Source organism: Eimeria maxima, genomic scaffold, assembly GCF_000499605.1.
Source record: "Eimeria maxima Weybridge genomic scaffold, Emw_scaff8, whole genome shotgun sequence".
Classification (NCBI taxonomy): domain Eukaryota; phylum Apicomplexa; class Conoidasida; order Eucoccidiorida; family Eimeriidae; genus Eimeria; species Eimeria maxima.
Genome location: NW_013563983.1, coordinates 90001 through 105000, shown reverse-complemented (window position 1 = coordinate 105000; position 15000 = coordinate 90001). Strand labels below are relative to the sequence as shown.

Below are 15000 nucleotides of genomic sequence, written 5' to 3'. Positions count from 1 at the left end.
GCTGCTGCTGCTCCTCCCCCTGCTGCTGCTGCTGCACCTGTTGTTGCGTCTGCTTCTGCTGCTGCTGCTGCAGCAGCAACAAGAGTGTGGGGTGTTGGTGTTTGCTGCTGCAGCACATCCTAATGGGGATGTAATAGACTCCTTCTTAACTAACAGTACTCCTGCTGCAGGTAATTTATTTGCTGCTGCTGCTGCTGCTGCTTCTACTGCTGCTGCTGCTGTTGTTGTTGTTGTTGCTCCTCCAGCTGCTGCATCTGTTGCTGCTGCTGTTGGCGGTATTGATTTTGCTGCTGCACTTTATAGCGTTGGTGTGTTTGCTGCAATTGTTGCTGCAGCAGCAGCAACAGCAGCAGCAGGAATGTTGTTGTAAGGTTATGTGTGTCTTGTTGCTGTTTTGCTGCTGCTGCTGCTGTTGTTGCTGCTGCAGCAACTGGTAGATCTTCTCCAAGGAGTGCAGCAAATGCTGTGTCTTCGGTGTCTTCTGATGGATGGAAGCAGGAGCAGCAGCAGCAGCAGCAGCAGCAGCAGCAGTACTCAGTCCCTTATGCAGCAGCAGCAAACCCATTTGCTAGGCAGCAGCAGAGTCCCTTGGGTAGTCGCCCTGGTAGCTATGAGGGTGCGCTGCAGCAGCAGCAGCAACAGCAGCAGCAGCAGCAACTGTATAATGAGCTGCAGCACGAGCACAGGGATCTAGCGCAGCAGCTGCAGCAGCAGCAAGACTTCCTTGAGGAAGAAGCAAAGAGACTAGATGATGACAGCTGGGGTGCAGCAGAAGGGACAGCAGCACCAGCAGCAGCAGCAGCAGGTGCTGCTGCTGCTGCAACAGAAGAAGAAGCAGACAGATACTGCGAGGATACTGTCTAGATAGAAAAGGAGACAGCAGCAACAGAGACACAGTTGCAGCTTTTTACGCAGCAGCAGCAGCAGCAGCAGCAACAGCAGCAGCACCAGACAATAGAACAATGCTGCTGCACCTGCTGCTGCTGTTGCTGCAGCTGCTTTTGCTGCAGATACTGCTGCAGCATTTGTTGTAGCTGCTGCTCTGCTGCTGCTTATGCATCTCTTGCTGCTGCTGCTGCTGCCAAGGAGGCACAGCGGCAGCAGCAGAAACAGCAAAAGGAAAATCTGCTGCTGCGAGAGCTGCTGCTGCTGCTGCTGCTGCAGTCGTAGAGGTCTGCATGCACTTAGGGTGTACAGGCACCTCAGGCTGCCAGCAGCAGACAGCAGCAGCAAAACTGCTAATAGTCACTGTTGTAGCAGCAGCTGCTGCTACAGCAGCTGCCGCAGCAGCAGCAGCAGCAGCAATAGCAGCAGTTGCTGCTGCTGCTGCTGCTGCCGCTAACAGCAGCGGCAGCAATGGGCGTAAATAGGTAACGAAGATAAATAAACATTGGGGTGTATGTACACCTTTTATTATGGTGTATATACACCTATATTTAAATTAATTAATTAATTAATTAATTAATTAATTTAATTAATTTAATTAATTAATTTAATTAATTTAATTAATTAATTAAATTAAGGTGTATATAGATATATACACCTAAATTTAAATAAATAATTATTTATTTATTGAGGTGTATATACACCCCAATTTAAATTTATTATTCGTCTTTATTTATTTGCATGTATTATTATTTATTTATTTATTTTATTTATTTATTTATTTACTTATTTATTTATTTATCTGTGCCTATTTATTATTTATTTATTTATTTATTTATTTATTTATTTATTTATTTGTGTTTATTTATTGGGGGTTTTTCTAGTGTTATAACCCTAAACCCTAATCCATACAGACAAAACCCTAAACCCTAAACCCTACAAACCCTAAACACTAAATCCTATTAACCGTTAAACCCTAAACCCTAGAGGCGGACAATTAGGGTTTAGGGTTTAATGGCTTATAGGGTTTAGGGTTTAGGGTTTGTAGGAGAGATTATCCTCAAAGGGTTACATCGGACAGTAGCTCCTGGTGCTGCTGCTGCTGCAGTTGCTGCTGCAGTTGCTGCTGCTGCAGCTGCCATTTATAGAGGGCACGCAATACGTCAATAAATAAACAAATAAATAAACAAATAAATAAATAAATAAATAAATAAAATAAATAAAATAAATAAATAAGTAATGTAATAAAAAGCAACGCTGCTGCTGTTGCTGCTGGCATGCAACCGCTGCACAGGAACCAATGGACCACATACAGCTGCTGCTGCTGCTGCTGTTGCTGTTGCTGCTGCTGCTGTTGCTGCCTCAAATATATATTTTTTGCAGCAACACAGCATAAATATTTATTGCAGCAAACAGACAGTGTTGAGTAGCAGCAGCAACAGCAGCAACAACAGCAAGTAGCAGCAGAATCAACAGTAGGAGCAGCAGCAGCAGCAGCAGCAGCAGCAGCAGCAGCAGCAACAGCAGCAAAGCCTGCATCTAATCTTAACATTATCTGCGGAGACACCCAATCCCCAATGTCTCTTCCATGGCTTCCTGCTGCTGCTGCTGCTGCTGAGCCAGCAGCAGCAACAGCAGCAGGACCAGGAACTGCCGCTGTAGCCTCGCCCTCCTACAGCCCAGCAGCAGCAACAACAGAAGCAGCAGCAACAGCAGCAGCAGCAGCAGAGCAGCGCCCAGCAGCGGAGCTAACAGAAACATTGTGGAGATCTTTCTCTGACTTATTATCCTTACCTCCTCCTGCTGCTGCTGCTGCTGCTGCCCCCCCTTACCTTTCAGCAGCAGCAGCAGAAGAAGGTGCAGCAGCAGCAGCAGCAGCACCAGCAGCAGGTAGGCCTACTGGCCTACTAAGCGACTATGAGGCTGTTGGTGATTTGCTGCTGCATGCAGCAGAGAGATGCATGCAAAGTCTTCTTCTTTGCTGCTGCGTAAGGAAGGGAAAAGCAGCCTTTCCTTGGGCATCAAGGAGCAGCAGCAGCAGCAGCAGCAGCAACAGCAGCAGCAGCAGCAGAAGAGGATATGAATGATGCCTGATGTTTGCTGGTGCAGAGCAGCGCCAACAAGATGCACCTGCTGTTGCTGCAGCAGCTGTTGCTGCAGCAGCAACTTACACGCTTGCTGCAGCAGCCACCATTAGTCCTGCAGAACCTGCTGCTGCAGGAGCGGCTGCTGCAGCAGACGCTGCTGCTACTGCTGCTGCAGCAGCACTTTTTGCTGCATATTTGTCTATAGGGAACCAAGAGTTTTAATAGTCAACGTGTCTGCTGCTACCTGCTGCTGCTTGCTGCTGTTTGCTGTTGCTTGCTGCTGCTACCTGCTGCTTGCTGCTGCTACCTGCTGCTTGCTGCTGCTACCTGCAGCTATCTGCTGCTACCGTCTACTTGCTGCTGCTTGTTACTGCCTACTGTCTATGTACTGCATGCGGTTAGTGGACAGTTGCTACAGTTTGCTTCTGCTGCTGCTGCTGCTGTTGCAGCTGCTGCAGCTGCTGTAGGTGTTGCTGCTGCTGTTGCTGCTGTTGCTGCATGCAGGCAGTCTTTGCTGCCTGCTGATGTTATTCAGCAGCAAAGTTGCTGACAGGGTTTATAGTTTTGTAAGAAAATCATCACTGCAGCAGCAGCAGCAGCAGCATCTGCTGCTCCTGCTCCTGCTGCAGTTCCGCAGCTGCAGCACGACAGCAACAGCAAGGGAGCACTGCAGCAGCACAGCGCATATTCAAGTTCGTTTGCTGCTGCTGCTGCTGTTGCTGTACCAGTACCTGTTGCTGCTGCTGCCGCTGCCGCAGATGCAGCACGCGGTTGCCAGCTGCAGCTGCTGCTGCAGCGGCGAATGCATGCATTCATGGGTTGTTATGCTGCTGTTGCTGCTGCTGCTGCTGCTGCTGCAGTTGCTGCAGCTCGACCTATTTGGGTTGTTGTTGCTGCTGCACCTGCTGCAGCAACAAGGAAGAAGACCGCAACAGCAGCAGCTGCTCGCTGCAGTTGCTGCAGCAACTCAACTTGCTGCTGCTGCGGTGGCAACCTGCCTTAATGGGAAAGGTGTTGCAGCTGCTGCTGTTGCTGCTGCTGTTGCTGCTGCTGTTGCTGCTGCTGCTGCACACGTTGTAATAACACAACAGAGCCATATATGCAGCAGCTGCAACGACAGCAGCAGCAACTGCTGCTGCTGCTACTGCAGCCACTGCACGGGGGAACAAAATCAGGATGCCGCTGCTGCTGCTGCTGCTTGTGCTGCTGCTGCTGCTGCGGTTAGATAGGAAAGGAGTCGAGTTGTTGCTGCTGCTGTACCCCTCAGTGCAGCAGCAGCAACTGGTGCTGCTGCTGCTGAGGCAGCAGATATTGCAACCTTCGCGGCTACTGTAGCCACGGTTGCTGGTGCTGTTGCTGCTGCTGTTGCTGCTGCTGTTGGTGCTGCTGCTGCCACGGAGACAGCAGCAGCAGCAGCAGCAGGATATGATTCTTGCAGCAGCAGCAGCAGCAGCAGCAAATGACACTCAGCCTTGCCCCATACAAAGCCGAAGGGGAGGCGAATAAACTTTAATAAGGAGAGATACAGGAGGAAGAGGATAGTGCTGCTGCTGCTGCTGCTGCTGCTGCAGCAACAACACGTTACTGCAGCAACAGCAGCAGCAGCAGATAAATATATAATCAGTATTCCTGGCAAGGGACAGGGAATTCGTCTTGACGACGGCCGCTGCACTGCAGCAGAGGCTCAGCGCAGTTCTTCGTGTTGCACTGCAGCAACAACAGCAACAGCAGCAGCAACAGCAACAGCAGCAGCACGCAGATGAGAGGACAATAGTTGCAACAAACCAGAGAGAGACGTAGAGTGCTACGCAGCAGCAGCAACAGCAGCAGCAACAGGAGCAGCAACAACAGGAGGAACAGACTGTGCACCAACATTACTAACACCACAAAGAGCAGCAGCAACAACAGCAGCAGCAACAGCAGCAACAGCAGCAGCAGCAACAGCAGCAGCAGACATACATCAATACATCTATCTGAGCAAGTATTAATAAAGCAAGATCTTCTGCATGTAGTTGCTGCGCATGCAGTTGCTGCACCAAAGCATGCAGCACAAGATTTAGTTATCTGCTGCTGCAGTTGCTGCTGCAGCTGCTGCAGCAAACATGCTGCTGTTCTTTCTTTATCACCAAATGATCTTCTGCCGCATTCATCTAAAATACGAAAAAAATATGTTGATGGTCTTAGGCTCCTTCTTGCTGCTGCTGCTGCTGCTGCTGCTGCTGTTGTTGCTGCTGCTGCTGCTGCGGCGGCGGCAGCGGCAGCAGCAGCAGCTGGAACCGGTACAGCCAGAGGAACAGGTACTGTAGGAACTACAGGTAATACAGGGAGAGCAGGTACTAAAGAAATGCCGACATTGCTGCTGCTGCTGCTGCTGCTGCTGCTGATACTGCTGTTGTTGTTGTTGTCTGCTGCAGATGCTGCAACAGCTGCAGCAGCAACTGCAGCAGCAGCAGCTGCTGCTGCTGCTGCACCTGCATACTGTGCTGCATGCGCTGCCTCTCGGGCTGCACGGCTATTCATCGCAATCACAGAGTTCATCTTCTCACGCATGGCCTCGCTGCTGCTGCTGCTGCTGCTGTCGCTGCTGCTGCTGCTGCTGCTGCTGCTCTTCCTGCTGCTGCTGTCTCTGTTGCTGTTGTCCACCCTAATGCTGCCGGCCTTCTCGGGCTTCTTGGTGCTCTCAGTCTTGCTGCTGCTGCTGCTGCTGCTGCTCTTGGTGCTGCTGCTGCTGCTCTTGCTGTCGCTGTCGCTGCCGCTGTTGCTGCCCGTGCTGCTGTTGCTGCTGCTGGTGGTGACCCCTCTCTTGCTGTTGCTGCTGGTGCCGCTCTTGCTGCTTCCGCTGCTGCTTGTGGGGTTGCTCTTGCTGCTGCTGCTGCTGCTGCTGCTGCTGTCATCCTTGCTGCTAGTCTGTGTCTCCTCAGGGAACGCAGCAGCAAGAGCAGCTGCTGCTGCACTTGTTGCTGCAGTAACTGCCTCATGTGCACGGCCAGCAGCAGCTGCTGCTTCTGCTGCTAGATGCTGTATAGTAACAAATGCACTTGCTGTTCCTCTCCCTAGCTGCTTCTGCTGCTTCTGCTGCTGCTGCTGCTGCGGAGGCACATAAGGTATCCAAATAATCTTCATGTCTTCGTCTGTGCAGCCGGGCTCTGCTGCTGCTTCTGCTGGGTCTGCTGCTGCTGTTGCTGCTGTTTTTGTTGCTGCTGCTGTTGTTGTTGCTGCTGCTGCTGGCCCTGTTGCTGCTGTTGTTGCTGCTGCAGTCGGCCCTACTGCTGCTGCTGCTGTTGTTGTTGCCGCAGATGTTGTTGTTGTTTCTGCTGCAGCAACTGCTGTTACTGTTGCTTCGGGTGCTGCTGCTGTTGCTGCTTCTGTTGATTCTGCTGCTGCTGCTAATGTGCTGCAGCACAGCAGCACAATGAGAGCAAACAGCTGCAGCAGCAGCAACCGCTGCTGCTGCCCAGCATACACCTGCTGCCTCGCCATCCTTACAAAATTCTTTGCTGCTGCCACTGACACGCAGCAGACTTGCTGCTGCAGCAGAACTAACACTGCTGCCGCTTCTGCGGTTGCTGCTGCTGCTGCTGCTGCTCAGCTTCCACTTCTGCTGCTGCTGAGGGGATTCTGCTGCTCCTCGAGCAGCTTTACAGACTGTTACCGTTCCTTCTGTCGCTGCTGTTGCTGTTGCTGCTGTTGCTGCTGTTGCTGCTACTGCAACGGCAGGATTTGCTGGGTGTAGAGTGACCTTCGCCAAGGATGGCGGCGCAGCAGCAGCAATGTTGCTGCTGCTGGTCTTCCTGCTTCTGTGGCAGTTGCTGCTGGTGTTGCAGCAGCAATTGCTGCAGCAAAAGCATAAAAATCTGTTAATACAGATGCTGCTCCTTAAGGAGAGATACGTAGCAGCAGCAGCAGCAGCAGCAACAGTGTGTTGCTGCACACGCTCTACCGGAGCGCGGAGAGTGAGTGTCTGTTGCAGCAGCAACAGCAGCAGCAACAGCAGCAAGTGCAGCAAGAGCAGGGGAAAAAAAGCAACAAAATAAAATAAATAAACCTGTTTATATATTTATCTCTCCTTATTAATAAAAAAAAAAGAAAAAAAAAACATTTAATAAAAAAACTGACACAAAGGCAGCAAAGACACCTTGCTGCTCAGCAGCACAGCACAGCAGCAACAGCGACGGGAGCTCCTGCTGCTGCTGCTACTGCTGCTGCTGGTAGTAGTACTAGTAGAGCAGCAGCAGCAGCAGCAGCAGCAACCCAACCCCTAACCGTAAGTAACACCCACCATACACATAAATCCCTCTTATATTCAGGTGTATATACACATCAGCCTTTTTCTTTCTTATAAGGAATTCCTTAGAGGGGGGGAGCGGGGGCCCTCTCCGTCGGCAGCGGTCAGCAGCAGCAGCAGCAGCAGCAGCAGCAGGAGATCTAGTTGATCATTGGATGCAGCAATAGCTGCTCTAAGGAAGGACCTAGCAGCAACAGCAGCAGCAGCAGTTAATGCAGCACAAGGAGCAAAGACAGTGGTGGAAGACCACCACCATAGACAGCAGCAGCAATTGCAGCAGCAGCAGCAGCAGCAGCAGCAGCAACAGCAGCAACAGCAGGAAGTGGCAGCAATGAAAAGGCGAGCGACTCATGTCTTAGTCGCAGCCTTATTGCTGCTGCATTCTGCTGCATCTCTGAGCCCTGCAGCAGCAGCAGCAGAACCAGGACACCCCACAGCAGCAGCAGCAGGCACCACTCCTGCTGCTGCTGCTGCTGCTCCTGCTGCTGCTGCTCCTGCTACAGAGCTTGAACTTGCTGCTGCTGACGAGGTGTACGACTTCCCGCTGCACCGTTTAGCCTTTGGCTCTTGTTTCCGTCAGCAGCAAAGATGGGAGGTAGAAGCACTAGCAGCAGCAGCTGCTGCTGCTGCTGCAGATCCTGCTGCTGCTCCTTCTGCTGCAGCAGCAGAAGCAGCAGAAGCAGCAGAAATACGAGAGAAAGTCTTCGAAACAATTTTAGCTACGAAGCCACAAGGGTGGCTATGGATAGGCGACGCAGGATATGCAGGTCTGCTGCTGCTGCTGCTGCTGCTGCTGCTGCATTTCCTCATGTTGCTGTTGCTGCTGCTGCTGCTGCTGCGGAATTGTTCCTCTGTTTAGTTGGTGGCTGCTGCCTGCTTGTTGCATGCAATATACATGTTGCTGTTTGTGTGCGTGCTGCTGCTGTTGTTATCCCTGGTTGCATGCATCCCTCTGTGTGTGCTGCTGCTGCATATATATATTTGCATGCGTACTTTACTGCTTCTGCTGCTGCTGTTGCTGCTGCTGCTGCTGCAGAAGGACCCGATGCAGCATCAATTCGTGAATCTCTTGCTGCTGTATCTGCTACTAACAGCTACAAAACCCTAAAAGAAAACATTTCTTTTCTTGATGGTACTTGGGATGATAATGACTTCGGTAACCCTAAACCCTAAACCCTAAACCCTAAACCCTAATAAACCCTAGCAGATACTGGATGGTGACTTGCGCTGCTGCTGCCGTTTATCGACAGGTTTTAGGGTTTAGTGTTTATATTAAAGGTTTCCATTGTAGGGGGATACCCTCAGGGTTTAGGGTTTTTTAGGGTTTAGGGTTTAGGGTCTAGGGTTTAGGGTTTAGGGTTTAGGGTTTAGGGTTTAGGGTTTGTGCAGGTATGAATGATGGTGGTAAGAATCAAGAAAATAAAGAAGAAATTCTTCGCTCTTTTTTATCTTTTTTAAATATTAAACCCCAAAGCCCTAGATGGACAAGAAAGGGTTTATATTCATCACATCTATTCCCTTTGCCGCAGCAGCAGCAGCAGCAGCAGCAGCAGCAGCAGACGCAGACGCAGCAGCAGCAGCAGGAACAGCAGCAGCAGAGAGAAGGGGACCATCAGCAGCAGAAGCAGCAGCAACAGCAGCAGCAGGAAGAGGGTGTACGTGTACTGATACTGGATACGCGTATGCATAGGGATATGCATGCAGTCCCAAGCCCCGCCATGTTATTTCTTCCTTCCCCTTTTTGTCGTCTTCTTTCCTTAGCAGGAGCAGCAACACGATTCTTAGTACATTTATTTGGGTACCTCTAAACCCTAAACCCTAAACCCTAAACCCTAATTGGCAAGTGTCAACATTTGTTCTTTATTGGAATACCAAACCTCCTCCTCATACTGAATCCATCCAATTTAGGGTTTAGGGTTTAGGAATTTTTAGGGTTTAGGGTTTAGGGTTTAGAATTTTTAGGGTTTAGGGTTTAGGGTTTAGGGTTTAGGGTTTGGATGCAGGTTCGGTTATAACTACGAAGGAGATATATTAGGAGAAGAGCAATGGGCTTGGCTAGAGGCGCAATTAAAACACTCAAAGGCGAAGGTACATATTATTATTTCTTCTATACAGGTATAAACCCTAAACCCTAAACCCTAAACCCTAATACAAACCCTAAACCCTAATACAAGCCCTAAACCCTAATTTGAGCCCTAAAAACCTGAGTTTTGCGCAGTACACTATCTACCCATCTAGTACTGCCCATCGTGCTCTCCTTTCTGCTACTCCATTTCTATTTGCTGCTGCTGCTGCTGCTGCTGCTGCTGTAGGTATTAACAGGATTCCCTATAGTAGAGAGTTGGGGACATTTTGCTGCTGCACGTCTTCGCTTATTTTCTCTTTTATTAAAAAATAAACCCCAAGGATTAATTCTTCTCTCTGGTGATGTACATTATACAGAGTTACTAGGTAATAAGGTAAGGATGCAGCACCAGCACCAGCAGCACCAGCAGCAGCAGCAGCAACTGCAGCAGCAGCTGGTGCTCCTGCTGCATGCATGGGTGCAGCAGCTGTCCAGCAACAGCAGAGAAGAAACAGCACTGCAGCAGCAGCAGAAGAAGAGAAGCAGAAAAAAAGGTGGAGAATAGATATGATGTATGCATGCTGCATGCTGTTGCTGCTGCTGCTGCTGTTGCTGCTGTTGTTGCTGCTGCTGCTGCTGCAGGATGGTGTAGTAGAGCTAACAAGCAGCGGATTAACACACAGTGTAGGGGAGTCCCTGCTGGGTCTGCTGCTGCTGCAGCCGCTGCTGCAGTGGATATACACCGCAAGACTGCAGCAAGATGCATTTTCTCTTAGAAGGAACTTTGGTCTTGTAGACTTCAATTATAAAGGTTATTTTGCTGCTGCTGCTGCTGCTGCTGCTGTTGCTGCTGCTGTTGGTGTTGCTGCTGCTGCTGCTATTGCTGCTGCTGCTGCTGCTGCTGGGTGTTGTTGTTGTAGTTGTTGTTGGGGTTGTTTGCTGTTTATATTTTGTTTAGGGTTTACGCTGCTGCTGTTGCTGCTGCTGCTGCTTTTGCTGCTGTCTTTGCTGTTGTTGTTGTTGCTGCTGCTGCTGTTTATGGTTGATGAGGAGGGGGCCTGCGTCTTGGCCCTGCTATCCTGTTTCCTTGCCATTGCTGCAGGAGCTGATTTTGTCTGTGCTGCTGCTGCTGCTGCTGCTGCGTGTGCTGCTGCTGCTGCTGCTGTTGCTGCTGCTTTAGAGTCTGGCGTAGAAGCAACATTGTCTTCTATAGATATGGAGACAGGGGAGGTGCTGCTGCAGCAGCAAATTGATTTTGCTGCAGCAGCTGCAGCAGATAAGAAGAACAGATGGGATGTGCTGCTGCAGACAGTTCCTCATGTATTGAGGCCTCCAAACTTGCTGCAGCGCCTGCTGCAGCTGCTGCTTTTGCTGCTGCTGCTGCTGCTCTTCCTGCTGCCTCTGCTGCCCCTATTTCCTAAGACAAAGGAGCTGCTGCTGCGCTCATTGAAATTGATGAGGAGACAGCAAACCTATCAGCCTCTGGTGTCTCAGGAGACACCAGAGAGCAATAGCAGCAGCAGCAGCAGCAACAGCAGCAGCAGCAGCAACAGTAGCGGTAGTACAGGGCTGCGCAGCAGGAGCAGCAGCCCCGTGTTACCTCAGCATTCCTTATATAGTCAATGATCCTCTGCAGGGATTAGTAATTGCATGCAACTGTTTCTGCTGCTGCAGCTACAACAGCAGCAGCAGCACCTGCTGCTGCTGCAGCAGCAGCAGCAGCAATAACGTTGGCATTTGAGACAAATAGAGACACTTTTGCTGCGACGGGCATTTCCCGTTGCTGCTGAGATTTTGATAGAATCTCCAAGACACTTGCTGCTGCTATTGCTGCTGTTGCTGCTGCTGCTGCTGCTGCTGCTGTTTAGAGTGTAGAAATGAAGAAGAACAGGCACGAAGGGGAGACATTCAAATAGCAGCAGATTAAGCAGCAGCAGCAACAGCAGCAGCAAGTTGCATGCTGCATGTTTGAGTTGCCTCTGGAAGTATATATATCTGCTGCTTCTGCTGCTGTTGCAGTTTCTGCTGCTGCTGCTGCTGCAGAATTCTGCTGCTGCTGCTGCTGCTGCTGCTGCAGCAGCTTTAGAAGTTGAAGTTAAGGATGACCTCCTTAAGAGGTTTATTAGCTTGTGCAGAGACACCACGTAGACCAGAGAATGCCCTGCTGCTGCGCTGGCCAGCAGCAGCAGCAGCAGTAGCAGGAGTATTTGTTGCTGCTGCTGCAGTAGTAGCACATTGTGTCTCTGCTTCTGTACGAAAGGAAGACAAGATTGTCTGTGTCCCCTTCGTGCTGCAGCGGCAATGCCTAACTTGCTGCAGTGCCTGTCTCCTTAGCTCCCATTCGTTGTAGCTGTAGCTGCTGCTGCTTGCTGCTGTCTGCTGCAGCAGATCTTCTGTGTCTGCTGCTGCATCTGCTGACTTCCCTTTACTCAGACGTACATACAACTCGGGACGAAGCTCCCAATCGCAGCAAGCTTCTGATCCCTCCTGCTGCTGCTCCTGCTGCTGCTGCTGCTGCTGCTGCGGTAGGCGACGCTGCAGCTCCTGCAGCTCTTGGTGATATGCCCACACCAACAGAGCCTTTAGATCCGGTCTGCAGCAACAGCAGCAGCAGCAGAAGCATCGGCAGCAGCAAACAAGTTAGCTATAATCACAAATGTGCATGCATGCGTCTCGCTATCCATGCAGCAGCAGTACACGACCAGAGGTAGCAACAAGATGCTCCAGCAGCAGCAACAGCAGCAGGAGCAGCAAAAGCAGCAGCAACATCAAAAGCACCAGCAACAGCAACAGCAACAGCAGCAGCAGCAACAACAACAGGAACAGCAGCAGCAGCAGTATACTCAGGAAAGCGTTTCTCGAGCCCTAAGGCGAATATAAGTGCTGGTGCTTTTTGCACAACAGCAGCAAGCTGCTGCTGCAGCAGCAAATGTGGCTGTATATCTGGGTGCTGCTGCTGCAGCTTCTCCTGCCTATCGAGGAACTCGCGTAGCCGTCTTGGGCTGCTAAATAGATAAATCTCTCCATTCAATTGAACTGCCCCTGCAGCAGCAGCAGCAACAGCAGCAGCAACAGCAGCAACAGCAGCAACAGCAGCAGCAGCAATGCAAGCAGCAAACGGAGACGACCGCAAATCCACATTGCTGTTCTTTGTGCAGCAGCAGCAAAAGAACCGATATTACAGCAACAACAGCAGCATCAACAGCAACAGCAGCAGCAGCAAGAGCAGCAGCAGCAGCAGCAGCAGCACCTGCATGCATGTCGCCGGATACGAGGGCCCCATACTGCAGCAATGTCTGTAGGCAATACCCCCCCAGTTCTGCTGGTTGCTGCTGATCAAGATCTGCTTCTGCTAGTATACTCAGCTTGCTGCTCCTGCTGCTGCTGCTGCTGCTAATAGGCTCGTCTTGCTGCTGCGGCTTTGTTCGCCTCCGCAGACGGAGAGCAGCAGCATCAAGCTTTGTGGTGTCTGGTGAGTTAAGATTTTCTGCATGCTGCTGCAGCAGCTGCCGCAGAGCAGCAAGCTGCAGCAGAGCCTGCTGCTCCTTATACACTCCAAGGTAAGCAGCACCTGCAGCAGCAAGGTGTCTATACACTATCTCTGGTGGTGCTTCCCCTTTGTGCTGCTGCAGGCAGCTCTCTGCTGCAGAAAGTTCCTCTACACATACTGCTGCTGCTGCTGCTGCTGAGCCGTGCCGCTGCTGCTGCTGCACCAGCAACGCCTGCACAAAGCGGATCTGCTGCACTCGAAAGACACTCTCTGTTGCAATGACTGCAGCAAGGTTGTCGTCAACTCCTGCAGCAGCAGCAGTAGCAGCAGCAGCAGCAGCAGCAGTAGGTGTAGTAGCAGTTGGAGTATCAGTAGCAACAACAGTAGCAGTAGCAGCAGCAGCAGCCACTGCAGCAGAGGCAAGGGGCCGCCTGCACTATTGAATCACCAGACCACACGGGGTTTAGGGTTTAACGTTTAGTAATTAGGGTTTAGGGTTTAGGGTTTAGTGTTTAGGGCTTAGGGCTTAGGGTTTAGGGTTTAGGGTTTAGGGTTTAGGGTTTACCGATGGCTTCTCTTTGTGCTTCGCTAATACTAAAGATATTGCGAATCCGCTGCAGCGCGTCCTGTCCCTGCAGCGCTTGCTGCAGCAGCAGCTGCTGCTGCTCAGCAGCAAGAACAGCAGCAAGCTGTTCCGGCGGCACAAGCCAATCAAACTTCTCTGCTGCTGCTGCTGCTCTCTGTGCTGCCTCTAATTTCTTTGCTGCTGCTGCTGCTTCTGCTTTCGTTGGTTTTGGTGGCTTGCGCGTTGCTGACTTTGCTGCTGTTGCTGTTGCTGCTGCTGCTGCTGCCGGTGCAGCAGCAGCTGCTGGTGGTGGTGATTTTACTGTCTGCTCTCCTGAAGTCTTTGATGTGCCAGCAGCTGCTGCTGCTGCAGCTGCTGCAGCAGCATTAGCTACTGCTATTGCTTTGCGCTGCTGCAGCAGCAGAGCAGCAAGAACAATACAGCTAAGCTCCTTAAGGTGCTGCTTCCTTAGCTGCAGCGGCAGCGAATAGATGCAAGGGAGGCGGGTGATGGGCAGCACGGAGTCCAGTGCTTGCTCTACTAGCTCCTGCACTCCTTCTGCTGCTGCTGCTGCATCTGCTGCTGCTGCTGCTGCAGAATCCAGAGGGGCACGCGCTGCGGCTGCTGCTGCTACGTCCTCGCTTACTGCTACAGCAGCAACCATAGGCAAGGACACAATACAATAATACAACAAATGCCGCCGCAGCATGCATACAAACTCTGGTCTCCTTAGCTTCCCGTGGTCTGCATGCAGCACCTGCAGCAGCAGCAGCAGCAGCAGCAGCAGCAGCAGGAGCAGCAATAGCAGCAATAGCAGCAATAGCAGCACGAATAGCGTAATTAGAAGCAGCGTAAAAGGAGTACCAGGATAGAGTGAATTGGCTGTAAGGTCTGCAGCAACAAACGCAGCAGCAGCAGCAGCAACAGCAGCAGCAGCAGCAGCACACGCGTACCAATGCAGCTGCTTGCTCTATTCTCTTGTTTTGTTTTGTTTGCTGCAGCGCAGCAGCAGCAACCAAGTCTAGCAGCAGCGCCTCGAAGCTAACTTGCAGAGACAGAGCAGCAGCAGCAGGATTGCTGCGTTGCCCCTGAAGCAGCAAAACAGCAGCAGCAACTGCTGCTTCTGCTTCCTGCTGCGATGGTGGCGTTGTTGTAGCCGAAGAGAAACGGAATAAATCAGTACCCTTCTCTCCTGCTGCTGCTGTTGCTACTGTTGCTGCTGCAGGAGGTATAGTCAGCAGCAAATAAGCTGCATGCGCAAGAGAGAGGGCAATGCCTGCTGCACGAGCAGCAGCAACGAGCTGCTGCGCCAGCTGGGGCAGCACATCATTAAAGAATGGCTGCTGCAGGGTAGTAAGTTGTCTCTCCTGTGTGGCTGCCTCCTCAGCAGCAGCAGCAGCAGCAGTAACAGGGGCAACAGCAGCAGCAGCAGCAGCAGCAGCTGCTGCTGCTGTTGGTTCACCTTGTGCTGTCTGCAGCATCATCTTGCTGTTTCTTCTGGTGTATGTACACCTCAATTAATGCCTTCCCTCCCTCCCTCTTGGGTGGTGGGTTGGCATCTCTGGATATAAGTCTAGCTTGCTAGTTGCTGCTGTTGCTGCTGCTGCTGCTGCTGCTGCAGCG

The 15000-nt window shown here is 51.3% G+C and overlaps 6 protein-coding genes across 6 annotated transcripts in view; 4 read left to right on the top strand and 2 right to left on the bottom strand.

Moving 5' to 3' along the window:
• EMWEY_00001670 (coatomer protein complex subunit beta, putative) overlaps positions 1-864 on the top strand; it is a gene marked incomplete at both ends in the record, with an annotated part of 8465 nt that extends 7601 nt beyond the window's left edge. The window contains one exon of the mRNA XM_013478972.1: positions 499-864. Within this exon, the coding sequence (XP_013334426.1) occupies positions 499-864 (366 nt within the window). The remainder of the gene's footprint in view (positions 1-498) is intronic.
• A 1598-nt stretch (positions 865-2462) lies between these two features.
• EMWEY_00001660 (hypothetical protein) lies at positions 2463-3194 on the top strand (the record flags this gene model as incomplete). Its single annotated transcript, XM_013478971.1, has 2 exons — positions 2463-2814; positions 2995-3194. The coding sequence occupies 2 exons, from the start codon at positions 2463-2465 to the stop codon at positions 3192-3194; spliced, it is 552 nt and encodes a 183-aa protein (XP_013334425.1).
• Positions 3195-5152: 1958 nt separating this feature from the next.
• On the bottom strand, positions 5153-6452 carry EMWEY_00001650 (hypothetical protein; the record flags this gene model as incomplete). The annotated part of the gene is made up of 2 exons (XM_013478970.1): positions 5153-5212; positions 5295-6452. The coding sequence occupies 2 exons, from the start codon at positions 6450-6452 to the stop codon at positions 5153-5155; spliced, it is 1218 nt and encodes a 405-aa protein (XP_013334424.1).
• Positions 6453-7588: 1136 nt separating this feature from the next.
• EMWEY_00001640 (hypothetical protein, conserved) lies at positions 7589-9272 on the top strand (the record flags this gene model as incomplete). The annotated part of the gene is made up of 3 exons (XM_013478969.1): positions 7589-8024; positions 8647-8912; positions 9261-9272. The coding sequence occupies 3 exons, from the start codon at positions 7589-7591 to the stop codon at positions 9270-9272; spliced, it is 714 nt and encodes a 237-aa protein (XP_013334423.1).
• Positions 9273-11404: 2132 nt separating this feature from the next.
• EMWEY_00001630 (hypothetical protein, conserved) lies at positions 11405-14861 on the bottom strand (the record flags this gene model as incomplete). Its single annotated transcript, XM_013478968.1, has 4 exons — positions 11405-11915; positions 12632-13118; positions 13378-14022; positions 14561-14861. 4 exons carry the CDS (start codon positions 14859-14861, stop codon positions 11405-11407), a joined length of 1944 nt encoding a protein of 647 aa, XP_013334422.1.
• Positions 14862-14897: 36 nt separating this feature from the next.
• Positions 14898-15000, top strand: part of EMWEY_00001620 (proteasome A-type and B-type domain-containing protein, putative) — a gene marked incomplete at both ends in the record, with an annotated part of 3182 nt that continues 3079 nt past the window's right edge. Inside the window, one exon of the mRNA XM_013478967.1 lies at positions 14898-14924. Coding sequence (XP_013334421.1) covers positions 14898-14924 — 27 coding nt within the window. The remainder of the gene's footprint in view (positions 14925-15000) is intronic.